Source organism: Macaca fascicularis, chromosome 2 (genome assembly GCF_037993035.2).
Source record: "Macaca fascicularis isolate 582-1 chromosome 2, T2T-MFA8v1.1".
Lineage (NCBI taxonomy): Eukaryota > Metazoa > Chordata > Mammalia > Primates > Cercopithecidae > Macaca > Macaca fascicularis.
The window spans coordinates 45833591-45861538 of record NC_088376.1 but is presented as its reverse complement, the minus strand read 5'-3'; the positions used below and the strand labels follow the sequence as shown (position 1 = coordinate 45861538).

The 27948-nt window shown below is 34.5% G+C and overlaps 1 protein-coding gene across 5 annotated transcripts in view; it reads right to left on the bottom strand.

Annotated features, from left to right (window-relative positions):
• Positions 1–27948, bottom strand: part of U2SURP (U2 snRNP associated SURP domain containing) — a 57474-nt gene that overhangs the window by 12009 nt on the left and 17517 nt on the right. For 2 of the 5 annotated variants that reach the window (XM_065540071.2, XM_065540073.2), the window contains exons 7-24: positions 26348–26415; positions 25691–25785; positions 25030–25065; positions 24860–24942; positions 23732–23897; positions 23330–23541; positions 22369–22412; positions 19148–19252; positions 17993–18063; positions 17754–17913; positions 13504–13666; positions 13105–13184; positions 11459–11546; positions 10336–10458; positions 9099–9255; positions 8242–8337; positions 7488–7554; positions 3259–3418 (exon numbers count right to left, since the gene is read on the bottom strand). In XM_065540071.2, the coding sequence (XP_065396143.1) occupies positions 3259–3418; positions 7488–7554; positions 8242–8337; positions 9099–9255; positions 10336–10458; positions 11459–11546; positions 13105–13184; positions 13504–13666; positions 17754–17913; positions 17993–18063; positions 19148–19252; positions 22369–22412; positions 23330–23541; positions 23732–23897; positions 24860–24942; positions 25030–25065; positions 25691–25785; positions 26348–26415 (1974 nt within the window). The remainder of the gene's footprint in view (positions 1–3258; positions 3419–7487; positions 7555–8241; positions 8338–9098; positions 9256–10335; positions 10459–11458; positions 11547–13104; positions 13185–13503; positions 13667–17753; positions 17914–17992; positions 18064–19147; positions 19253–22368; positions 22413–23329; positions 23542–23731; positions 23898–24859; positions 24943–25029; positions 25066–25690; positions 25786–26347; positions 26416–27948) is intronic. The other 3 variants (XM_065540072.2, XM_074031230.1, XM_074031231.1) reach the window with 3 other exon arrangements.

The following is a 27948-nucleotide window of genomic DNA, read 5'->3' as shown; positions in this document are numbered from 1 at the left end:
AAGGCTAAGAAAGCAAGGGGGTGGGGTGGGGTGGGCAACATAAATAGCTAAGTTCATCACTGTGTGAAGCCTCTCGTGACCAAGATGACTCTTCCACAGAATGTATTTGTAGTAAATCGGTTTGGGTTAAAAAGAGTCAAACAATAGACCTGAATGTTACTTAGGAGAGAGGAGGGATTCCTAAGATCATCTTTTTAAAAATCACTGTACAGGCGCCTGCCACCTCGCCCGGCTAAGTTTTTGTATTTTTAGTAGAGAAGGGGTTTCAGGTTTCACTGTGTTAGCCAGGATGGTCTCGATCTCCTGACCTCGTGATCCGCCCGTCTCGGCCTCCCAAAGTGCTGGGATTACAGGCTTGAGCCACCTCGCTACTCGGGAGGCTGAGGCAGGAGAATGGCATGAACCCGGGAGGCGGAGCTTGCAGTGAGCTGAGATCCGGCCACTGCACTCCAGCCTGGGTGACAGAGCGAGACTCTGTCTCAAAAAAAAAAAAAAAATCACTGTACAATTCCTACTTATAGTTCCTGTTAATATAGTCTAACCGAGGCTCAAGCACAAGTCCAAGACACACAGAAAACAGATGATCAAGAGTCTCAACACAAAAGGAAGTGGCCCATGCAATGGCTTAACCATCCCTCCCTTGTTGCCTTCAGGCAACAGACAGTTATCACCTTCCGACTCAACTGTTCACTCTTTCCTCAGGGACCAGGACAGAAAGTGATCCCTCTCTTCCAACAAGATAGAAGACCCTCCACTTGGTTCCCCACCCACTATTCTACTTGTTGGTAGAAATGGGGACAACAGAATGAGAAAAGGTAACTCCAGCCTAGGCACTGCTCTCAGTGGTATCTGAAAGATTAAGAACTGGCTTCTGGCCACCACCACATCATATAGCTACAAGATTTTTGTGTTTTTACAAAGCATGTTTTACAACACGAATCATTTGGTTTTTATTTACTCCATGCTAAAAAATGTTCAGCTATAGGTATCTTTATTAGGACACATGTGGAGATGCAAAATTATCGTATATACACTATAGAATATAATAGAACTAATTAGAGAAACTAATTTAGAACTTAATTCTTTATTTAATGGTTCTCCAATAAAAGGGTTAGTACTCACTGGATTCTAAATCTCGAAATGGATATCCAAATTTAGGGGCAGAGAAGAGAGCTAGTTGTGAAAAGCCCTGGGATAAAGCTCATGAGCCCTGAGTTCTAGTCCAAGTTTGCCACCTGTTGTGGAACTTTATTCCATATGACTAAATCTCTCAGGGGAAATACAGGAGAAGGATTAGATAATTCTAAGATGAAGCCAAGATACACATTTTAAAATCAGGACTTAGTTCATAGTCCAAATCCCGGAAAGAAAACTAAGTTGTAAGAGGCAGTACCTAAGAAAGCAGGAGAAATAATCACTGAATACATAAAGGAGAGGCTAGATTACAAAAGAGCACATGTAGTATGGAAATGTATGCATATAAGGTGTATGTGTGCAATGTGCATGCATGTGTATCGCATATACACATATACAAGGTGGAAAGAATAAGATTTGTAAAAACCACCTAAGTTAACAAAAAAGCTAAATTATATGGTTTCCTCTCTTTAAGTTAATAAGGAAATAGAACATTCTAAACAGCTGGGGCATTTATATAAGGGAATAGCTTCTATTATCAAGAAAATGTATTTTTATTTAACTCGAGTCTGTTTCTACTCCAACAGTTTCATCAGGTCAGAGAAAGGCAGAGCTTCTCATAAGGTGAGAGGTGTAAAAGAGGGGCATATGTAGGTTGAAAAGGTGCACAGGTGAGTGTGTTCACTGACATACATTTTATCCCCCTAAAAATCATATTTAAAATGTGTATGAATACATCCCAGGAAAAAATAAATCAACTAATCAACTCTGAAAATCCTTCATGTCTACTTATAAATGACACCACGATGACTCTACGTAAGGTTAAAACAAAATGCTGTCTCTGTTTACTTTTCAGTTCGGTGATGTCTGACAAAGAGGTGGGCAAGAACTTGTATCAGCCCAACAGTGGTTATGTGGAGAAGTGGCAATGAGGTAACCAATGTGATAGGTATCATAAGTTAGTAAGGGAGACAGTACTAACATACAGTAGGCATTCAAAAATACTGTTCAATGAATGTATACAGTATGAAAATTCACTCTCATACATTCTTTAGAGGTTTGAGACTGATTGCTAAACTCCTGCTAGCATTTACTGGGAATATTTCATCCCCTTGAGGGCATTACAAAGCCCTTCTCTCTCTGACATGTCTGAATAGCCTTGGACAAAACAAAAGGCATTTAAAAAGGAGAGGGCGAGACCAGCCCGGGCAACATAGTGAGACGTAACCTCTATGCAAAAAAAAAAAAAAAAAAAAATTAGTTGGGCTTGGTGGTGTACATCTGTAGTCCCAGCTACTCCAGAGGCTATCTCTTGAGCCTGGTAGCTTGACATTGCAGTAAGCTATGGTCACACCACTGCACTCCAGCGTGATCAACGGAGAGAAACCGTGTCTCCAAAAAAAAAAAAAAAAAAAAAAAAGAGAGAGGGGAGGGGGAAAAGGGAGGGAAATGTCTGCCTGAGATAGTCTGGGCTCTTCCATACATTTCCCCATTTTTTGGTATTAAGACCCACTCAGTGTCTACTCTCCTCCATACTACAGGTACAGACATTAAAAATGAGCCTAATAAAATGTAAACATAACTAGAACATGCCAGAAATATTTTACTTTTTCCTAGTTACATACTATGAACACTCAAAATGAAATGGATTTCTCATAGTACCTAACATATAACGTATTACATATGTATATACATATAATCTAGATATTAGAATCCATTTCTTCAGAGGATCTCCTATGTGCCATGTATTAGAGATACAATGATGAAGAGAAAACAGACATGGTCTTTTCTCTTCATGGAAAGTACAGCCTACTGAGGAAGAAAGACATTAAATAAGCAAGTAAGCAAACGAACAAAATACACATTCACATACATAACTCACAATACATATAAAATCACACAGTAATAAATAGGAAGAAGCAAGTAAGTCCAAAAGGGTAAGAAAAGGCTACTGTGAGTGAAAAGATGGTTGAAGAGGCCTGAAGAAAAGTCACCTGGTATGAAGAGTTCTAAGCAGAGAGAGGGAACAGTATGCACTAAGATATAATGCAATGAGGCAGCTTAGTTTGGTGGAGAAAGTGAAAAACCAATAAAGTGTAATTTAAGTTTCACTGCAACACCAACCTCAATTTCACGAAGTTTGGCTCGTTTTTCCTCACTCATTTCAGAGTACTTAGAGAACTTGGACTCAGTCATTTCTTCTTTGATTGGATTAGAGTACAAATGATGTTCTTCAGATTTGGAACTTTGAGTATCTTCTTCATCTTCACTTTCTTCTTCTTGACTTTAGAAATAAGCAGAATACATTATATGTCAAGGCAGCAAGAGTGTACTATATTTTATAGTCCACCTATTTTATTTTTCATTGTCTTAGAGCTTAAATAATGCAACCAAAACATAATAGGACAATTCATACCTCAAGCATTTTTTGCAAAATATTTGATCAATATTTTATAGACAATTTTATAAAACACTTCTTTCCTCCACAGAAAATGTGTGAGCTTCAACATAAGCATACTTTAATAAATTCTGCTTATGTTATCTGTGTGCCTTCCATTTGCAACAAACTTTCCTTGCAGCAGTTAAATGAAACGAATAATCTAGTTTCTGCATACTTCACAGTTCAGAGTGATTTCAAGAAGCTTCATGTTTTCCATTCCTGAGTTACTTCACTCATATTATTGTGAGTAACAATATTCAAATATTGTATGTTCTCATTTATAAGTGAAAGTTAAGCTACAAGGATGCAAAGGCATAAGAATAATACAATGGACTTCTGGGACATGGAAGGATGGGAGGGGGGTGAGGGATAAAAGACTATAGTATATATTGGGTACAGTGCTACATTGCTCAGGTGACAGGTGCACTAAAATCTCAGTAATCACCACTAAATAATATATTCATGTAACCCAAAACCACTTGTACCCCAAAAACTATTAAAATGAAAATAAAAATTAAAAAAGCTATATGTGAGACTTTAGTAACTTCAGCAGAGCCTATAATCAATCTAGAAAATTTACATGAGCTTGAGTCAGTTACTATGAAATAATCAACACAGCCGGTAAAGACCTTACCTGATTAGCACATAACCTTAATAACAAAGCAATGTATGCATTTTATATATTAGCAAATATCAGTATTCACATTTTAGTTGATTCTGAAAGTTGCACTGGTTCTGGGTCAGACAGGAAGAAAATAAAAACCTGAGAGACTATCATGAGTAAGTCACTTAGAATACAAAGAAGAAAAATTCTCCTGTCCTTCCAGAAGCTGTCTAGTGGAAACACAAACAGGAAACTATGTGTAAAGCTGGTCATCAATGCTAGTACAGGATTAACAAAATGTTCTTGAAGCACAAAGAATGAATGGGTTTTTAAAAAATATATTTTACATTCTGGGACTGGGTTGTGTGTGTGTATGTATTATTGGCAAATAAATCTGGGCAAAACAAGATACCCATGTACAAACAAACTCAGAATGTTTATGTATATACAAACAAAATTCCTACAAACAATGTTGACTGTGATAACAACATTACTGGCATAACCTAGAACAAATGCTGTTTTGCCTTTAATACTTGAACCTCACAAGCCTTTCTGTTAGTATTTGGGTACTAAGGACATTCTACGATAAGCAGAAAGATTCCTTTTAATACACATGTAGAATTATTCCTAATAATGTAAAAATGGTTATAAACAAATTCTTTCCAAATAAAATTTAATTAAAGTCTTACGTAATAAGACCTTCCTTGTATGACAGAAAAATTTACGCCAGGCAGATATAAAGAAAGGCTGTCAATTCAGAATCAGAAAAGATATGATACTGAGAAAATTCTGATACTAGTTTTTAAATTTCTCAACCAAAGGTCCTTTCTAGACATTACTAAAATATTTTACTAACTCCATCTTCAGAACCACACAAATCATTAATATCACCATATGGGTACAACTAAATACAATATTAGTTAAGGAAGAAAAAAGTCCAAACCAACAGTTTAAAAATATTCTTTTTGGAAAAAAAGTTTTACTTAATATTTCTCATTAATTTGTCAGTAATTTCCTAAATATACTTTTTAGTTAATTTTTTTTAAACACAAGAATTTCCTGTTTTATGGTACACAAAATTTTACAAGTGTTTCAGATGCTTTTAGATTGTTGAAGTGTATGTCTGTTTATGTAAACAGGGATGTTTACTGAAGAATTATTTTAGAAGAGTCAATAAGGACATGACTTTGTTAAACTGAGTCACAGTTACTATAAAATACAATACAGCAGATATTGATTACTTAACCAATTCTAGCCTGTAAAATTTTTTCTAATTTTTTTGCAATTTCAAATATTCTTTGGTAAACATCCTTGTATGCTTACCCAAATGTTTGTTTTCAATAATAGATGAACACAGAACAGGTAAATAGATTAAAATGGAATAATACCAATGATACTGAATGAAAAACGTGTCACAGAATAGTATGTACAGTAGTATTACATCATTTACGTTCAAAGAGCTATGCATGTTTTTATATACACAGAAAGGGTCTAGATGGTTGAACATTAACATTTAACCATATTACTTAAGACTTTTTAAATGAGCTCTATTCATGATTTAAAATATGTAAATATTTTAAATTGCTATTATAATTTTTTCAAGGCTTAAGCAGTTTTTCTAAACTGGTTTTGGCCTTAGCTTTTAGTCACAATTCGAGGTTCAAATCATATCATAGCTTATTCCTCTTGTTCTTTAAAAAGACATGCAAATTCAAGATTCTAAATCAATACAGTATTCAATACAAATGCAATTGCTTTTTGTAACTTTTCTCCAAAACGTGCTTTAAAAATCACATTTCTGCCACAAATCACAATATTGCCACAAAATACAGTAATTACTAGTTACAAAATCAGCCTTAAGTAAAAAGGCATTTAGGATTCAGCCACTAGAGAGTAGTAGTGAGGCATGAGAAAATTTCAAGGATCAGAAGCTGAGCAAAAGCTTTTTTTCCTTGCTTTGTACTTTCAGTTATGTTTACATTATTATGATTTACCGAGAATTCCTAAAAAAAATGAAAAATCTAAAATTATACTTCTGGTGATCCAGGCTTCCATCATTGTATGATTATTTCAACATCAATGCTAAAATGTACTCATATTCCAAACATTAACACAAATATCAGTTTTATGCCAAAAAAAAAAAAAAAACTAATACCTTTAGAAATAAAACTAATGAAACAATACTTTTTTCGGTTCAATGGCTTTTCTATCCTTCCTTCCCCCTAAATTAAATTATTTTATGAGTACATATACTACTTTTAAAGCAGTGATTCTAAAATGATAAGATGTTACTAATCATAGGATCATGAACATAAAAAGGGTTCAGAAAACCACTGTTTTAAAGCAAACTGAACTAAACTATTCTCAATTCGTGTATTCCTAAACAGCCTCAGACAGCTATTTCCATTAGCAAGCCACATCTATATTTTGTAAGTATTTTGTCATCATCACTGCTGACTTGTTCTAATCATACCAACATTTCTAAAAAACAACATTGTAGACAAGTTTTCACCATCATATCAAACTGTGTTTCTATAGCCTGCTGACTGATCACATTTTCCCAACAATCCAAATGCCCATTTATTAAATCCACACAAATGCCCATATTGTGCTAGGACACACAGGGGCTTTCTCTTTGCTCTCACTTCCATCTGAGAACAATAGAAGAATGCAAAATTTTAAAAGACAGTAACCTGTGCTTTGTGTTTGTGATAACCATCTCTTCTACTCATTTAAAAAAAAAAAAAAAAAATCAACTCCCTTTGCAATGATTTTGAAAAGTGTCAAGCACTTCCTAAAAACTACCAATATAAACTTGCAGGAGAATCTAAGAGCAGAGTGTCAAATACAGAAACAATTTTGGGGTGATTACCAAACAGCAAAATCAAAATTATTTCTCTGTATTTCAAAAGAAAAGATTTTTTTTCCTTTGTATTCATTCTTAGTTCTTCTGAAAGGTTTATATTTAAATTAACACAATGGCCATAATGCAGTATTTTTCTTAGCAATGTACAATCCAAAAGAAAGGAGTATAACCTTTCCTACTCACATTTTAAAAACCACTTTTTGTGGAGCCCAAAACAATATTTGATGGCAAAGATTTGAAACAAATGCAGTTGACCAATTAGTAACTACAAAGTGAGAATGTAACCCAGCGTAAAAAACTCACAAGCAAAATGAAACCAGATCCATCAAGACCAGAAAGCAAAAGTGAAGTTTTCCACTTCACTATTATTTCAACTATATCTCTTAATGAAAAAGGGAATGTATATGAACAAGAAACAGTATATTTGGAACTTAGATTCTTACTTTTGATTTTCTTCTTCCTCTGATTCTTCATGCTGGTCAAATAATTCCCATTTAGAAGTTGTAACAGCTGAATAGAAGGAAAAAGAGGATGTAATTCCATGAGGTAAACTAGCATTTTTGCAGCAGCACAGTGGAAGCTCAAGCTTTAGAACTGAAAAGTTTATATTACAGAAGTTTCCTTTATCTATGTTTATCAATTCTCTAAATAGCTATTTATATGCCAATTCTCTTTCCTCACACCTACAGTATAATTCAAATTCATGAAGTGATGAATAATGTCATCCCTGTTTCTGTGTTGAATATTAAGATTTCATTAGAACCTACAAATAGTAACAATTATGGATTATCAGCACTAGGATACAGGTCTAAGTAAGTGTGAGACAGGTCTAAATGGCATCTAATCAGTCTAGGATTATGGGAGGGTCAAATCAAAAAGTTTCTCTGAAACTGACCTCTATGTAGATTTCTACGTAGGTACAGCTTCCTATCTACATTTACTACTAAAATGCCTTAACTTGAAAGGTTTTCAGTGATATCTCATTACTCTCAAAGCCTCCAAACTGAAGGACCTAAGAAAATTGTAACAGCAACACCAACCACAATAAAAGTGTACATTAGACACAAAATACGGTAACATTGAGTATTAAGGTTAAAATGTGTTACAAAACATAAAAGGAAAACATATATACAAGCACACCAATAAATAACTTATTAAGTACTTAATGTAAAAAATACTCATTTTACTTTTACTCACCCTGTGCTTCCAATTCAGATTCATCCACAGCTTCCCATTTTGATGGGGCAACTTTAAATATAGGCTCATTCTTCTTTGAGTCTTCAGTTGCATCCACTATTAGGGAAGATAAGCCATTAACCCTGACGACTAGGGGATGATGCAAAGTATTACGTTCATGGGTGTTCACCATATTATTAAAAAGCAAAGTAAAATAAGGACACGGATGGACCAACCGTAATCCTGAGAACAAGGACTATGACTAAACCAATTCTCTGCATCTGAGGGCAAAATTTTTAACAGTATATATTATATCAATTCAGAAAATACAGGTTAGTAATATATTAAGCAAGTGAAGAAGTTGAGAAGTAAAACAAATCTTTAACAAATCTCTACAAAACTGCATACATTATTCAATATTTAAACATATAATTCAAATGTACCAAAGAGCTGTGTACAGTTCCTATTTTCAAAATGGTTCTAGGCAGCTAGGAAAACTGAAGTTGTAGGTTAGAAAAACTAATAATAATACAGAACTGATAAAACCAGGTACCCAGGAATATGCATAATTGAACACAAGATTTTGCCTATAATTTCCTGACAATTAAGACAAAAAGAGAAACTTGCTAATGTTATAGAAGGCTGACTGTCCCAGCAAAGAAATGTGACCAGAAAAAATGCTGCTTCTTGGCCTTTTATATACATAGCATACAAATAAATGTATTACTGGGTATTTGAATTTTGAAAAAATCAGAAATAGTTAACTTGATACCTTCATGAGAAACTATAACCTTCTTCCATATCAGCATGTATGGAAATTAGAGTTTTGGTCACCAAACTTATTAGCTAGATTTAATCAGTTTGAAATTTGAACTTACAAGGCACTCCATCAAGATCATCATCAAGACTTTTTATAGGGACTCCATCAAGATCATCAATGGGAGTAGCATCAATAGGAATTCCATCTACATCTTCCAGAGGTGCACCATCAAGCTCTTCCTCAATGGGGGCACCATCAAGGTCATCTGGAACATCCTATGGAAATGTGTACTATTGTAACATTTTCCTTTGCTTGCTGAAGTCACACTGCTTGTAAGATTAATTTGTAATCCAGTACAAGCCAACATACCAGGATACCCACAATCCAAGGTACATTGTAAGAACATAGTAAGAATATATATTCTATCATCCAGTTTGCTAAAGAAGCAGTCAGTTGTGCATTTATCTAACATTTACCAAGTGTTCACTGGTGCCAGGTACCATGTAAGGAAATGATGAGCAAAAACAAATTTGGTCCCCCTGTTACAGAGCCTGGTAAAGGTTTTTGTTGTTGTTTTGGGGGGTGGGGAAACCAGGAAATCAGATCATCACAACAATATATACTTATCTGTAACTATGGTAACTGCTACAGCAAAAAGGCGTATCATACTATTAGCATAATAAGTTTCACTTAAAGAGGTCAGAGAAGGCTCTCTAAGGTTATATCTGAGCTGAGATCTGAAGGATCTCAGGTAAAGATAAGTCCCAGAAAGAGGGAAGGACATGTATACAGGCCAATGGTAGGTGAAAACACACATTTAGGAAACTGAAACAAGGACCATGTGGGTTACAACAGTAAGGTCAATTAGGAAGATCCTGCAGGAGTGAAAGTGAAAATATAGTAGCTTGACTAGTAAGGCAGAATTAAACATTAAGGGTTCAGTAATTATTTAGGAGGTAAAGAAAAACAACAGAACGGTGGTGTATATCTGCTATCATGTGATGCATCTTTTCATGAACATATTTTACTTATATAGCTATCTTTAACAAAATAAAGTCATGCTACATATATACTGCTCTATTACTTGCTTTTTTTCTACTATTAATATCATAAGTCTTAGGTCATTAAATAAAAAACCACTCATCAATTTTCACATAAGGACACAAGACAGAGAATTCCTGTTATATGTAATTTTGACTCCTGGGTTCCAGCAATAAAAATCCACTATTTAGTGGTAAGCAACAGATATTTTTCACAAAGAAATATACCTCGCATATGTAATGCAGCATAACTCCAAGAAACCTCCACCCCAGAAACGAATTTTAAAAACAACCAGACAAATACAGAGTGCCTACCTCTGTTTCCTTTTCTTCAATAATATTTACAAGTCCTAAGAAAATATTTTGTAGTTTGATCAAAAATGGTTCTGGATAAATTGCCCAATCTTCCCATGCTCTGAAGCAAGTCATTACCCGTTGCTAAATAAATAGGAAACAGATAACAAATTTTTATTTTGGGCTATATGTCTCAAATTTCAGTTCATGAGAATGACCATCAAGATTTGCTAAATTTGCCTTTAAAATGACATTTTTTAAGAAAATTACTATATATCATTACCATATTTTTAAAGAAAAATCAATGTCACCTTCTAATTAAAAGAAAAAAAACCCTAAAAATAAATATAATGAAAAATAAACAGTAGTTGTTTGCTCTTTACCACCTAAGGTCAGCTCCCATACCATTAGTACTACACATGAGCCACATTCAGGAAAGACTTACATAGAAACTTATGAAAACTTAAAACCAAAGTAGCCAAGTTTTGACCTGAATCCCCTTATGGTCCAGTAAAGTACTTCCTAATTCTGGTTAACACTTTACTCTGTATCTTCCCTAAACTTTTTTTAAAATTCTAACTTATGGTCAAAATTTAAGGTCAAAAACTTTAAAAATGGGAGTTGTCTGAATGCCCTAAATGGTGGGGTCACTGGGCATCTTCCCAAACTAAAAATTTTTCGTAAAAAAGTCATCTTCCCATGAAAGCATATTTACTTAGTCAATTATAAATAAAGTACTCCACCTGGCTTTTCTTAACACTGGCCTACATCTTAAGAGGTTATAAAAAAATTGGTAACAGAGCAGACTTTCTAAATATGATTAAAATGTATGTCTTTAATCCAGCCAAATAGTATATACCATTACAAAACAAGTGATTCTTCTGGCTGTTTCATGAAAAAAGACTAACATTTATAATATTTAAACAATACTTAAAACTAAAATTAAACACCTGTCAAAACAGTATCTTTTAAATTTTTGATTTTGATTAAAAAAATGACAGAATTTTAAAACACTAACTTCGGTAACATCTAAGTTTTAATTTTATGTGTCATACTTGTCTTATGTACTTTTCTAGCCCTTCAAGGCCCTCTCCCCCCACCCATTTAAAACACTAGGGCAAAAATAGTAAAACAATAAACGTACCTTAAAGTTTTCAGATTGTAAATGGCCTTGAATTGTACGATAGGTGGCATTGAGGTCTGAAAATATCTGACATAACTTTGTTTCAAAACTGAAATTCAAATAATACATTCTTTAAAATAAAATGTTTAAAATTCCTTTCCCCTTCAGCATGCCAGCCAATGAAAACCCCTCCTGAACTTAAAATACCTACAAATTAATCAAGAAATTATTAAAAATCAAAAACTAGGTATTTAAACTCTAAAACCGTAACTGAATTGCTTTAACTCTTATTACTCTGAATTTTTCTCCTACAAACTCCCCAACAGTCCCTACTATCTCCCTTTATAAGCAAGAAACATTACATCTAGGATATGTTGAACCATCTCATCCAATTTCTTTATTTTATAAAACAGAAAACTTAGAAAAGGGTGACACATCCAAGGCAAAAAAACTAATAGCAGACATAAGAGTAGGACTCAGATCTCTAAATTTCTTTTCAGAGCAACTTCCTAGGGAAAAGCTTCCCTTTGCCTAATTCAAAAAATAAACACAGAAAGAGAGCTCTGGGGAACTGAGAAAAAGTTACACTTTTTTTTTTTTTGAGACGGAGTTTGGCTCTTGTCACCCAGGCTACAGTGCAATGGCGCAATCTCAGCTCACTGCAACCTCCGCCTCCCGGGTTCAAGCAATTCTCCTGCCTCAGCTTCCTGAGTAGCTGGGATTACAGGGCTATACCACCACACCTGGCTAATCTTTGTATTTTTACTAGAGATGGGGTTTCACCACATTGGTCAGGGTGGTCTTGAACTTCTGACCTTAGGTAATCAGCCCTTCTCAGCCTCCCAAAGTGCTGAGATTACAGGCATGAGCCACTGTGCCCGGCTAAGTTATACATTAATTATAATACAGCAACATAACTTCCTTTTGCCTTAGGAAACATTAGCAATGAACTAAAATCAATATGCTAAGGATCAGAAGAGAATGCAGATTCTATAGTTAATAGTATGTCTTTGGTTTCTTATGTCTGCCAGTATATACACTGTTTCTATTTATTATATGAATAGCTAGATACGCAATAAAGTTCTCTTTAACACACACCTATTTGTTCTACTGTCAATAACTAAGAAAGTGATACGATATAAAATCTTTCCAAAAAAATTGGTAATTTAGCTTAAGTTTAAGCCAATTTTTTAAAAAAATTCTACAAACCATGAAGAAATTCAAATTAGTCTTCCCTCAGTATCCATAGGGGGACTGGTTCCAAGACCTTCCATGGACACCAAAATCCACAGATGCTCAAGTTCTTGATTGAAAATAACATAGTATTCACCTGTAACCTACCCACATCTTCCCATGGGTTAAATCATCTCTAGGTTACTTACAATACAATACCTAATACAATGTAAACGCTATGCAGAGTTTTCATTACTGTATTGTTTAGAAAACGACAAGGAAAAACGTCTGTACGTGTTCGGTACAGATACAATTTTTCTTCTCAAATATTTTCAATTTGTGGTTGGTTGAATTCACGGATAAGGAACCCACAGACATGGAGGGCTGGCTGTATTTCTTATTCTTGGAGGACGTTAACAAAACAATCCTCTTTTCTGAACTCCTTACCCTTAAACACTTTATTTCAGGAATATCAGTTATATCATTATACTTACAATTTTCTATAATATGAAGCATTAGCAACTTTGGCTGAAGAGTTGTACAAAACATCAGAAACCAAATATAATCTGGCAATCTATAATACCAAAAGATAACACAAAATAGGTTAATGTAAGGCTAATGTTTAGCTATAATTTAATAATGGCTACTAATTAGAAGAGTTAAATGAAACTATCACCACAACCATGACTTTGGCAGGGATGAAATTTGTTAACTCATTTACATTTCAATTTGTTTGCAACTTGTATGTTAATGAACCTAAATTTCCAAGCAGAAGTAACATAAGACTGTATGGGAAAAATTTCATCAGTCAAGTTCTTTGTGCAAAAAGGAAACCACTTCTAATCCCAAAAGACATTAACTATCTCCCCTTTTCTTAAAATTCATTCCCATACCTTTTTAGGAAGGGGTGTCTTTAAGATGGACAATGACTCAGTAATGCAATCCACTATTTCTTCAGCAGCTTCAGCATTATTAAGACAGAAAACCATTGCATCTCCAATATCATTTTTCCTTGGAGTTAATCCCCGCAAGATTTCTTCCAATTTATCCCTCTGTCTGAACATAAATTGTTTTAACTTATAAATATTTAGATACAATTTCAAATGCCATTGTAGTTTTTGCTCACAAACTAATTTCTTTAAAACCTACTCACATAAAATAATTCTGAAGACTGTAATATGTTAAGTCTGATTTGTGTTGTGTCCCCCAAAATTGTTATAATTTTTTGAAGAACTTATATAAGAAAGAATACTCCGTAGAACTAATAAAAGATACCAATGATGTTTTCAGCTTACAAATTAAGTAAATTTAAAATCATGGGCATTTCTTCAAGAGTCTTTAAAGAGCACCCCAGTCTTACCATCCCATGATACTAAAGAATTTTCATGTTCTTTACTCCCCTTCTTTGAAGGAAGTCTATTACTTTAGCATTTCTGCCTGGGATTAGGACAAGCTAATTTTTCTGTAAAGGAAAAGACTGGCTGGGTGCAGTGGCTCATGCCTGTAATCCCAGCACTCTGGGAGGTCGAGGTGGGTGGATCATGAGGTCAAGAGATCGAGACCATCCTGGCCAACATGGTGAAAACCCATCCCTACTAAAAATATAAAAATTAGCCAAGCGCAGTGGTGGGCGTCTGTAATCCCAGCTACTCAGGAGGCTGAGGCAGGAAAATAGATTGAAACTGGGAGGCGGAGGTTGCAGTGAGCCAAGATTGCGCCACTGCACTCCAGCCTGGGTGACAAAGCAAGACTCCGTCTCGATTAAAAAAAAAAGATTATAAATATTTTAGGCTTTGAAGGCCATATGATCTCTATCCTCCTGCTGGTATAGCACCAAAGCAGCCAGACAACATGTACGGAAGGGGACTGACTGTATTCCAATAAAACTTTATTTTCCAAAACAGGAGGCAGCCATATTTAGCCTATGAGCTGAGTTTGCAGATCCTAGGATTACAGTGATTATGAACATACATCTTCAGACGTAAATACACTCAAATAGTATCGCACTCCATTGGCAAATGCTCTCATAGACAATGAATCAATGCAGCAAGTATTAAGATTTATAGACTGCAGTGAAGTACATAACGGCATATGGATTCAGTCACAGACCATTGCAATAAAGCAAATATCGCAATACAGCGAATCACACAAGTTTTTTGGTTTCCAAGAGCATGTAAAAGTTATGTTTATACCATACTGTGGTCTATTAAGTATGCAATAGCAGTATGTCTAAAAAACAATGTATACATTACTTTAAAAATACTTTGTTAAAAATGCTAACAATCATCTGAATTCTCAGTGAGTCATAGTATTTTTGCTGGTGGAAGGGTTTTGCCTCAATGCTGATGGCTGCTTGATCAGGGTGGTGGTAGCTGAAGGTTGGGGTGGATGCAGCAATTTCTTAAACAACAATGAAGTTTGCCGCATCAACTGACTCATCACAGGGGATTTCTCTGCAGCACAAGATATTGTTTGCTAACATTTTAGCCAGAGAAGAATGTCTTTCCAAACTGTAGTCAATCCTCTCAAACCCTGCACTGCTTTATCAACTAAGTGTATGCATATTCTAAATCCTTTCATTTCAACAATGTTTACAGCTTCTTCATCAGAAGTAGATTCCATCTCAAGAAACTACTTAATTTGCTCATCCCTAAGAAGCAACTCCTCATTTATTAAAGTTTTATCATGAGACCACAGCAATTGAGTCCCATCTTTGAGCTCTACTTCTAATTCTAGTTCCCTTGCTATTTCTACCATATCTGGAGTTACTTCCTCTACTAAAGTCTTAAATCCCTCAAAGTCATCCATGAGGGACTAACTTCTTCCACGCTCCTGTTGATGTTGATTTTATTTTATACACAAAAAAACTGAAACTGATTTTTTTTCATTTCTTTTTAATAGAGATGGGGTCTCAATATATTGCTCAGACTGGTCTTGAACTCCTGGCCTCAAGCTATCCTCTTGCCTCGGCCTACCATAGTGTTGGGATTACAGATGTGAGCCACCACACCTGGCCCACAAATGTTCTCAATTGCACTTGGAATGGTAAATGCTTTCCGCAAGCTTTCTAACTGACTTTTTCCCAGACCCATTGGAGGAATCACTATTTATGGCAGCCACAGCCTTATGAAATACATTTCTTAAATAATAAGACTAAAAGGTCAAAATTACTCCTTGAACAAGGGGATACAGAATGGATAATGTGTTAACAGGCATGAAAACAACTTAATCTCTTTTGTACATCTCCATCAGAGATCTTCAGTGATCAGGTACATTGTCAATGGGCAGTAATATTTTGAAAAAAATCATTTTATTGAGCAGGTCTCAATTGTGGGCTTAAAATATTCAGTAAACCATGCTGTAAACAGATATGCTGTCATCCAGGCTTTGTTGTTCCATTTATAGAGCACAGGCAGAGCTGATTTAGCATAATTCTTAATGGTCCTAGGATTTTTAGAATGGTAAATGAGCACTGGCTTCAACTTAAAGTCACCAGCTGCATTAGCCCCTAGTAAGAGAGTCAGCCTGTCCTCTGAAGCTTTTAACCCAGGCAGTGACTTCCCCTCTCTAGCTATAAAAGTGCTAAATTACATTTTCTTACAATAAAAGGCTGTTTTGTCTACACTGAAAATGTGATTTAGTGTAGCCACCTTCATCAATGACCTTAGATCTTCTGGATAATTTGCTACAGCATCTACATCAGCACTTGCTGCTTCACCTTGAACTTTTATAGTATGAAGATGGATTCTTTCCTTAAACCTCATGAACCAATCACTGCTAGTTTCAAAATTTATCTTCTGGAGCTTCCTCACCTCTGTTTCCACAGAATTGCAGAGTGGGCCTTGCTCAGGATTAGGCTTTGGCATAAGGGAATGCTATGGCTGGTGTGATCTTCTATCCAGACCACCAAAACTTTCTATCAGTAATAAGGCTGTTTTGCTTCCTTATCATTCATGTGTTCATTGGAGTAGCACTTTTAATTTCCTTTAAAAACTCTTCCTTTTCATTCATAACTTGGCTCACTGTTTGGTGCAAGAGGCCTGGCTTTCAGCCTACTTCATCTTTTGACATGCCTTCCCAACTAAGCTTAATCATTCTAGCTTTTGATTCAACGTGAGAGAAGTAAGACTCTTCCTTTCACTTGAATACTCAAGAGGCCATTGTGGGATTATTAACTGGCCTAATTTCAATAGTGTTATGTCTCAAGAAATAGGGAGGCCTAAAGGGAGGGAAAGATGGGAAAACAGCTAGTCACTGGAGCAGTCAGAACACACATTTTTTTATTAAGTTCATCTTCTTATAAGACCACAGTTTGTAGTGCCCCAAAACAATCAAAGATCACTGATCACCACAACAGATACAACAATGAAAAAGTTTGAGCTATTGTGAGAATTATGAAAATGTGGCAGAGACACGAAGAAAGCACATGCTGTTTGAAAAATGACAACAGACTGGTTTGATGTAGGGTTGCCACAAACTTTCAATTTATAAAAAACACTCTATCTGCAGAGCACAGTAAGTCAAAGCACGATAAAACTACGTATGTCTGTACTTAATTATATATTCTAAAAATGCTTTTAGCCAATTTTTTTCCCATGAGGTATACAGGATGTCCTCTGAACATTTAATATGTTTCTGCTTCTTCAACCAGCTAGTTGCACTGTACAATTGCTAAGTGAGACTAATAACAACACATACTTCCATGGTGGCCATCTCACAGCTCATCACACAATGCAAATGAAGTGTGCAAGTTACCATAAAGGGGCTTTGCATAGCCACGATATGATCCCACTAGCCACATAATAGTTTTTCCTCTCTATGCTGCATTCAGAGAATCAAGAATTCTAGGAATCCCCCAATAATTTCTGTAAGAATCTGAAGTACTCCAATGCTAAAGAAAGAAGTCAACCATGTTTAAAAGATCATCACTAATTTTACCTAGGAGAAAAGTCAAGGACAATAGAATACATACCTATACTTGTTAAGATGTTTAAAATTATAAAGCACATGATGAAAGATGTTACTATTTTAAACATTCACAAGTGAAAAAAAATTTATTTTAGGGTTAACATCTTAATAAGACCATTAATTAAAGCAACCATTACAGTGACTTTTCTGAATATATAAAAGAAAAATATCTTACTCTTCCTTAAGTGCTCCCTTTTTACTAGGTTCCTCTACAAAAGCTTCTGTTTCTTGCTCTTCTGACATTCCATGCAAGTATGGATTTAACGGTGGTGGCCTCCAAAAAGATCCATTTTTGAACATACGAAAATCTTCCGTCCGCCATTTAGTTGGAGAATCTCCCTAACAAACATTTAGAGAGTTATTATAAAGGTCTAATTACTCAAGAGTCAAAATTAACAAAGTAATTGATTCTACTTGCCTGCAGAATAGAATAAAGCTTCCACCTATAGTAAACATGGGCTGGTGTCTGGTTTTCAAATAAGAACCTAAACAAAACAAACAAACATTAAACATCATATTCTTCAACAGAGCTATCTTCAATTAAATATAAATAAATGAGAAGTATTATTTGCCTATTTAGTTCAAAATAAAACAAAAATAAAGATCCCTAAAGAGAACCTCACCCACTGCCATCCACTACCTATCCCCATTCCCTTACACCAGTCCTAAACTGCCTTAGTGACTGACATTAATAATCAGAAGGCATGCATCATGCTGAGTCTTATGATCGTTTTTATTGAACACTTACATGGCAGATACTGTGTCTGGCAATGGAGAGATTTTCCCAATATATAATTACAAAAGCAGTGATTTTATACTATTTAAGTGTTAAACTAGTGTTTTAGAATTCTGTAACAATTCAGAGGATAAGCAATTTATTTTAAAACTCATTTGTTCAACTGTATCTCACTTATGATTCCTTCACTGAAAAGCATAATGAAATGTATTTTCCTCCTAGAGAATGCTAAAAACAATACTATTTAATTAACCAAATCAAAATCTAATGGAAAATTGGCCTCAATACATTCTACTCTGATTACTAAAACTGCCTTCCCATCCCATTGCAGAACTAATCCCATACTTTTAGAACTTTATTCTTGGAAATATTTTTAATTCTAATAAATTAAAAGTAGTTTTAAGCTGCATGCCTGAAGATAAAATACGGCAAATACAAACAATGGAATATTATTTGCCCTTAAAAAAAGAAATCCCGATACATGCTATAATACAGATGAATCCTGAGGACATTATGCTAAATGAAATAAGCCAGTCACAAAAGGGTAAATATTATATGATTATACTCATATGAGTTTACCTAATCAAATTACTAAGAAACAGAAAATAGAATGGCAGTTGCCGGGGCTAAGGGGCCAGAAGACTGAGGAGTTACTGTTTCACAGGTAAAGAGTTTCATTTTGGAAGATGAAAAAAGTTCTGGAGATGGATGGTGGTGATGGTTGCACAACAATGTGAATATACTTAATGACAATGAACTGTATACTTAAAAATGGCTAAAATGGGAAATTTTATGTTACATATATTTCAACACAATTTTTTAAAAATGCACACCTGAACATAGGATTGTTGATTTCTCTGTTCATAATCATAGCTTCAAACATTGGCCCTTCACGTACAACAAACTCTATCATTCGATGTATCAGGGCGAGCAAATTCCTACAACAACAACACAGTTAAAGAAAATGGATTCAGACCTACCACTATATAAAACTACACTTGACCTAAGTTACTATAATTGTGCAGAAAATGATTATTCTGCTGACTAACACCAAATTTAATACCAAAACAGTAACCTGGAGCATATGTTAATGCCTTGTGCATTAAGAGGGTGTGGGGCAGTGGGAGTAGGGAAGTGGGAGGGGATGGAAAGGTGAGGGAGGGTAGGAAACCACAATATAACCTCATAGTAATATTTACTTTTCTAAATGTCACTTAATTTTATTTTCCAAAAGTAAAACATTATAAATCACAACTAATTGGAAAGTTGCAAATATTGATATATAAAATCAGTAAGTTTGAGCCTGCATGTTATTACAGCCATCTAGAAATTCACACACTATCTCAGTAAAAAAAAAAAAAAAAAAATTCCTAAACCAAGCACTTTTGTGGTGCTACTGAAATGTTATAACCATGACTATAATTTATAAAAATGCAAAACTACCTAACAAGTTTAAGGCCTGATTTAATAAAAAATCCATCCAACTCTTGTGTTTTTCTGGTACACATACCAGATGGAGTTTTTATTAAATCTGACCTTTAATGAGGCAACATCCCTTTGGACCATACTTCAAACTAGTTCACGATTCATGAAATGGATAATTCTGCCTGTATATTATCTTTTTTCCCTCCAAAACAAGAGAGATTGATATGCCTATACACTATAAATCAATGAAGAAATTATGTTGCCAAAGCCTTCTACTACTCTTTCCAAAATATTGCAAAATGGGGCACATGGTGAGATGCCCTTCCCATTTTCTGTAACAATTATTTTCCAAATACCAAAATAAACATATGTGAGTAATTTTTTAGTACAGTCGTTTTATTGACTGAACTCACAGGAAGTCTTTATCTGAAGCTAGGTCCTAAAATCATGTGATATTTTATTAGACTCCAAACACAATTTTGGACATTGATTATGGCGTCAGGCTCAAAATGACTCAGCTTATTTATAAGCTGCTTTTGATTTCTCATTTCACCAGTCCCCCAGCATACACAGTTGGCAAATAACAATCGGGAAAAGCAAAAGGATATTGGCTCTTGGTACATGGCACACACTAAATTACACCTTTAGCATTCCCAGCTCAAATTACATTCATATAACTGCTAGAATGTAAATAAATATATAGTTATAGAATAAGACAGACTTTTCTTGCTCCATAATGCCCTATTTCAGAGTACATAAACAATAAAATAATCTATCTCATGGTGGCTATAACTGTTTTCTCATAGCTTTCAAACAAACCTACTTAAAATGAAATCTCTACACAGTGAAAAAAATTTAACCCTAAAGGAAGTAAAAAAAAATGTATCACAGTTTAAATCTTTACAAAGGGGAAATTATGCATTTAAAACTACTAATTCAACCCTAAATTGTTAAAACAAAAAACTAAAAACATTGCTTAATTTTAAATTTAAAAATTATTTTTCTTTCACAGAAGTAATTGCTCTGCAAATACGCAGTTCCTCAACATTCATATGGTTAATGACATTATTTTGAAGGAAGGGAGATAATGTCAAGTTATGATTCAATTCCAAAACTCCCCACTGATATGAGCCAAATTAAAGCTAAGGGAAATTTTATGTATAAGACTAATTACTAGGTGGACAAATGTTATACACCCAGAAACTTGTGTGAATTAAGTCAAAAGCAACTTGACTTTAGCATTTAAGATAGAGGAAAATTGTTTAGCAAGTTTAAAAACAAAGGATTCATCCGAATGGTGAGTGAAGACTTCCGGCAAAACGCACACTCAAAATTGTTTAGAAATACGGTGAGCCACATACATGTAAAGCTACCACTAGATATGTGCTTTTTTTGAATGCTACAAAAATACTATCCTGTGAATGCTTTTATCAGTGGGGAAAATCCCACTTAGTTTTAAACAGGCTTGTAACTGATAAAATTAAAAGTTTATAAGTATTTTTTAAAATGTTTCATGATTATTTAAAATCAAAATCTGACAATTAATATTAACTTGATTTCAAGATTACTAAAGAACTGTAATCACATTCTTCTTCCTTAAGGATTGTGTTTATTTTAAAAATGGTGACTTTTCTATTAAACAGTGTAGTACAAAAAGATGATATATTCAAAGTGCATTATTTAATTTTAAAATGGTAATTATCTTATTCTGGGCAACAACAACCAAAAAAAAAAACAAAAAAAAAAACAAAAAATTGTCTCTCAGTTATAATAAAACCACATTTATTGGAGTCGATCGTACCAATGTCTGGTCAAAAACTGTATACTTTCCCAATCCATCCCATGATGTTTTCCTGGTCCCCCGCTGCCGCAGACAGTTCAGCTGGTGTTGCTCACCAAGGCCAATGTCAAAGAGAATTTGGTATTCTTTTGTGTTCATTTATTATTCAACCAGTGTTGTGTTCCTGTGTTTGGGAAAAGGCTTAGCTTGACTGAGCAAGAGCATACCTACAGCATGAATTCTTCTGCTTTAACAGTGTGTTGAAAGAGAAAAAAAAGGAAGAAAGGAAAATAAAAGAATTCCAAATACCTTTGTTATCATGAAAAGAAAGTTTCGAGTATGTCCAGTGTTCATGACAATAATAGGAATTTCTTCTTAAAATCAATTGAAAAAAAAAAAAAAACCGAAACAAAACAAAGCTATGCCATCAGTAAGGAGAACTCAAACCAACGTTATATATTAAATGCAGATAATTCAGAAAACAAGAAAAAAATAACAACAGATTGAGTCAAACTGTAATGTTATCTGAAATTTAAGACACATTTAAAACATCTATTTTCCCATGACAATAGTCTATTGTCTGACTCCAAATCAGAGCTAATAAATACATTCTAACTAGTCAAACTATAAACATTCCCTACAGTGATAACAATAAAAACAAAAAAGATATTGACATAAAATTGCACAGTATACAAAAGTTAGTTAAATTTCACACATCCCCCCAAAAAGTACTGGGAAGGAACCATTGCTCAGTCAAGATACTACCTTTTCCTCAACACCATTTCTTTTTAAATTCAGAAGGGGATATTGTCTATATTTAGATCAGTAATAATAAAGAAAAACATGTACCTTTCTGTTGGGATAACCACTTTGACTATGGCTTGCGACAGAGTCTGTATATGAAGTCACATCAGATAATAAACATAGAATATGTGAGTATTGTTAACAAGTAACAAGCAAAAATATACATATGCATTGAAAATACTACATATCTAATCACAAGTTTTGCAGGCAATCACTGCATTTGAAGTCATTATACACTAAGCAATTACATAAATGCAAATGGATGTGTTCAGTGAACAATAATGTTCACTAAATGCAAAGAATCAGAACATTCCTGCCAGAATGCACATCAATGCACTGAAATAGGTACTACACTGAGAATTATCAGATAAAGATTTTAATTTGTGAAATAATTAACTGTTTGCCTCTGACCATACAGTTCACTACTTTGTTCCCAAGCCTTTAAAACCAGCCCTGTCGTTTTAAGTGTAATTAATTCATAATAGAACCAACAAATTCTTATAACTTAAGTTGGTTTTTGTTTACTAAAAAGAAAATACTCACCCTTGGCTTTTACTAGATTAACTATTTTTTAAGAACCACATAAATCTTCTCAAATATTCTAATACCTCAGACCTAGCTGCCATCCAAACAATAACTACTTAGGAGGTCTTTCTAATTGAAATTTCTAATTGAAATGTCACTTAACCAAATACAAAATATCACTTTCTCAGAACAAAGTAAATTTAGATACTACACTTAAGCAAATCTGGATAGAACACCGGACAAAGGAAAAAAAACTTAACAAGTGGTCAAAAAAAGAATGGTAGCCACAAATAAAAACATGACCTAGTATTTCAAATATAGGGTTTCCATGGGCTAAGGCAGGGAACACATCTACTTATTTCTTTAAAAGTTGCCAAACAGAATTACACACACATTTTCTTTAAAATTGTTGAAAAGAAATACTACCACAGTTTTAGTATTTACAAATTAGATGCGGCCTTATGTCCATTTTTAAAATTACCTTCTCAAAATCCTCTTTGTTTTTAGGTGGCGGTAACATAGGAGCATTAGGGTTTTTTAACCGCTCTCTAGGCTGCGCATTAAAAGGCAGTCCGGATGGAGGTGGGGGAAGCGTATGTTCCATCATAGAAGGCGGAATGTATATTGGATGTGGAGGAATAGGTACAGCTTTACCCCAACCTAACTTCATTTCAAAAGACATAATCATTTTTCCTACAAGAAAGAAACGAAAGGTCACTTTGTTAACTCTCAAAAGTTTCCAAATAAAATCTTTCTGGTGAGTTGAAATAATTTTCATTTTAACCTCTCCATTTCAGGTCCAATCCTTCCTAGTTTTTATAAATACTTTTCCAAACCAAAGAAATATCTGAATTGTATAAATGGGTAATAAAAACATTCTTACCATTCAAATTTTTTAAAGCTCTTTCAGCATCTCTTCTATTCATAAAGGCCACAAAGCCACAATTTCTCTCTCTGGCTCTTTCTTCATCAGTTCTAGGCCACATGATTTTCACACTGGCTAACGGTCCAAATCTTCCAAATTCTTGGCACAGCATTTCTTCATTCATCTATTAAAAAGGGTAGGAGATTTTTATTATGCAAAAAAGGGAAAAGAAAAAATTATTTTCAGAAAACAAAGTAGTTTTTTACAAAATGAAAAGCAACATAGCAACATGCTTCAATTTTCCATTCAAGTACCAGGAACGCTACACAAGTAAAATCCCACGTGGGGCATTCACACATCATTTCATACTATAAATATTCTGGTTTATTTAAGATGCCAGGGTGGGCAAGTTCAGCGGATAGAGAAATCAAAATCACTTTTACTCCCTATCTTCCTTTGCTTTAAGGTCCTAGATCTAAGATAGATGTTTTATAGTGATGGTTTGTTTAGGCATTTAGGAACATTTTTCAAGCAGGCGTGGTTAGTACATTTAAATTAAGGAGGAAATATTTATTGACAATGAAGAAAAAAAGGATCTAATCATCTGTTCTCCTTCTAACAATCAACTACCCATGTAATCAAATGCAGAGAAAACAGTTAACAGTAACTATGCAAAATATAATTTTTAATAACAGTATATTATATACTACTGCTACTACATTCACCATAACATAATTAACAGCATCAATGTAGGAAAAGAATTAAAATGCAAAAGACAAACCACAAACAGTAGTTTGCTACTATGAGAAAAGGGACTCCACAAGGAAACAAGTATGCATCAGAAGTGGATAGTCTCAAAAATAATATTATTCATCAATGGTCATACCCTGATTTAATAATAAAACTAGCACATAGTAAAACATTTCAAATTCAGAGTTCAATCTAGTTACTGAAAGAGAAAACGAGAATATGTCGCAAAACAATTTGGGCCATACCAGTAAGTCTCAAGTTTACAAGACAATTCTAAAGACTATCAAATTCCATCAGATTTGTCAGCTTCAGAATCCTGATTTTTTTGACTGACAAAGTAGCTTTCTTCCAAAAACATAAAGCATATCACTCAATATTCATCTTACTTAATATTACCTGTGGATTAATGTTTCCAAGGTATAAATTAGTAGTGCTTGGATCTCCTACATCATGTGAGCCAGGTGCGTAATCATCAAGAACTAGGGCAGAAAGAAAAAAAGAATTATAACCTGCAAAATACAAAGTTTGGAAAATTTATCAATTAAAAGAGCAAAAAACTGTATTACCACCAGATGATCTATTTCTTCTTGAAGGTGCGTCCACTTAAAGGGGAGAAAAGAAAACAATTATTAGTTTTTATAATACAGTAGTCCCCCCTTACTCTCGCCTTTGTTTCCCCCAGTTTGTTACAGTAACAATTTCCGAGAGACAAAAAGAGACCACATTCACATAACTTTTTTTTTTTTTCTTTTTTTTTTGAGACAGACTGTTGCTCTGTCACCCAGGCTGGAGTGCAATGGCATGATCTCAGCTCACTGCAACCTCTGCCTCCCAGGTTCAAGCAATTCTCCTGCCTCAGCCTCCTGAGTAGCTGGGATTACAGGCATGCACCACCACGCCCGGCTATATTTGTATTTTTAGTAGAGACGGGGTTTCACCATGTTGGCCAGGCTGGTCTCAAACTCCTGACCTTAGGTAACCCGTTCGCCTCGGCCTCCCAAAGTGTTGGGATTGCACTTTTATTTCAGAATATTGTTATAATTGTTCTATTACTTATTAATTTACAAATTAATGTTTACCACAGCTATGAATGTGTAAGGAAAAGGATAGTATACATCCATGGTTTCAGACACCCACTGGTGAGCCTTGGAATGTAACCCCCCATGGATAAGGTGGGAACTACTGTAATTGATCACAAACATACACATTAAAATAAATGCCACTTACTAGAACGACGCTGACCATCAGAATCTGACTGAGGAGGTTCAAATCGACTTAATCTGCCTTTTGTTTTATGCCTCTCATCACGTTCCTCTTGAATTCTGTTGAAAATATTTACAATCACTTATAATGAGCCAAAATTTGTTCCTTCACATTTAAGAATAGCGCTTATCAAATTACTATCATCAAATAACTAGAAATATCTGTAATTAAATACTGGTACTGAGAACCAAGATTAGAGAGTCCCTCAGCTATAATAAAACCACGAGCAAATTTCTAATGTATCATACTGGCAATGGAACACAAAGCCTACTTTAAAGGTGAGGAGGAAATTCAACATTAAAACCACTGAATTTGTTTCTTGCTAAGTCTGGCTGCCCCTCACTCCCACCCCAGTGAGTATACTGTTTCCACTGCAAACAGGACTCTGGACATTAAATAAATCAATTGAACTGAATATTCATAATGCAAGCAACCCAGGTACTGGACTAAATGCTAATTTATTTTCAAAGATACCCCACCAAATATTATAATATCTAAAACAATCTCATAACAAAGTGGTTAGTAATAACTAACTGGTACAGTATATTCTTTATACTTGCATCTGTTTATGTATCAGCTCAATATACCTATGATAGTTATTCTCCACACTATAAAACTTACTGCTTTAATTCTTCTTTGAAGAGTTCCAAATTGCTTTTTTTCTTTTCTTTCTCTCCTTTTTTAAGTGGCTATAAAGGATATGACAAGTTATACTTCAAACAAAAGGTTAAGCAAATCTAATGATTCAATAATAGCCTTTTTACATCATTTCAGTACAAATTGTATGTTCTAATTAATTAAATTAAAAAGAAAGAATGCTTTTCTTATCATTTAACTTCCCTTCCCCTTCCTCCAAAATAACAAATTATTAATACAATTAGACAATTAAAATGACAACCAGTAGTCAGGGAAATTAATGAACATGAAGTAACTGAACTGCCATGGAAAGTAACTGCCAAAAATACGCACTCTTCAAAACAATCACCTTTGGAGGACGTGAATTACTGGAACAATAAGTAACATCTTTGGAATCCTCTTTTAAAACTGCTTCTTAATCTACTTTTGGAATCCTTCTTTTAGAAGTGCCAACATAATTTAATAGGGAAGAATAATATTTTCAAAAAATGGTGCTTGGACAACTGAATATCCACATGCAGAAAAATGAAGTTGGACTTCTACTTTACACCATATACTAAATGTACAAAATAAACTCAAAATGGTTCATGGACCTAAATGTAAGAGCTAAAACTATAAAACTTTTGGGAGAAAAACACAGGAATCTTCATAATCTTGAATTAGGTGATGGTTTCTTAGATATGACACCAAAAGCGTAAGTAACAAAAGAAAAAAACTGACAAAATGGACTCCATTAAAGTTTAAAACCTCCATGCTTCCATCAAGAAAATGCAAAGACAACCCAGAGAACAGAAAACATTCCCAAATCATATAGCTGATAAGAACCTTGACTCAAGAAGATGTAAAATACTCTTACAATTCAACAACAAAAATACAAATAACCCAATTAAAAAGTGGGCCAAGTATTTGAATAGACATTTCTCCAAAAGAAACCTATAAATGGACAATAAACACATGAAAAGATGCTCAATATCATCAAGTAAGTGCAAATCAAGACCACAATGAAGTACAACTTCACACACACTAAATGACTAAAATAAACTTTTCAAACAAAACAGTTTTGTGTTTGTTTGTTTGTTTTTGAGATGGAGTTTCGCTCTTGTTGCCCAGGCTGGAGTGCTATGCAGTGATCTTGGCTCACCGCAACCTCCGCCTCCCGAGTTCAAGCAGTTCTCCTGCCTCAGCCTCCGGAGTAGCTGGGATTACAGGCATGCACCACCAAGCCCGGCTAATTTTGTATTTTTAGTAGAGACGGTGTTTCTCCATGTTGGTCAGGCTGGTCTCAAAGTATTAGTGTACGACGTGAGAAAACTGGAACCCTCAAACATTACTGGTGGGACTGTAAAGTGCTACAACCACTTTCGAAAAACTGGCAGTTTCTCAAAAGGCTAAACACAGTTACCATGTGACCCAGCAATTCCACTTCTCCCTGTGTGTATATACATGTATCCAAGAGAACTGAAAACGTAAGTTCACACAAAAAAAGCCCACACATGAATGTTTACAGCAGCATTATTTCTAACAGCAGAAAAGCGGAAACAAACCAAATGTCCATCTACTAAATAATGCACAGATAAACAATATAT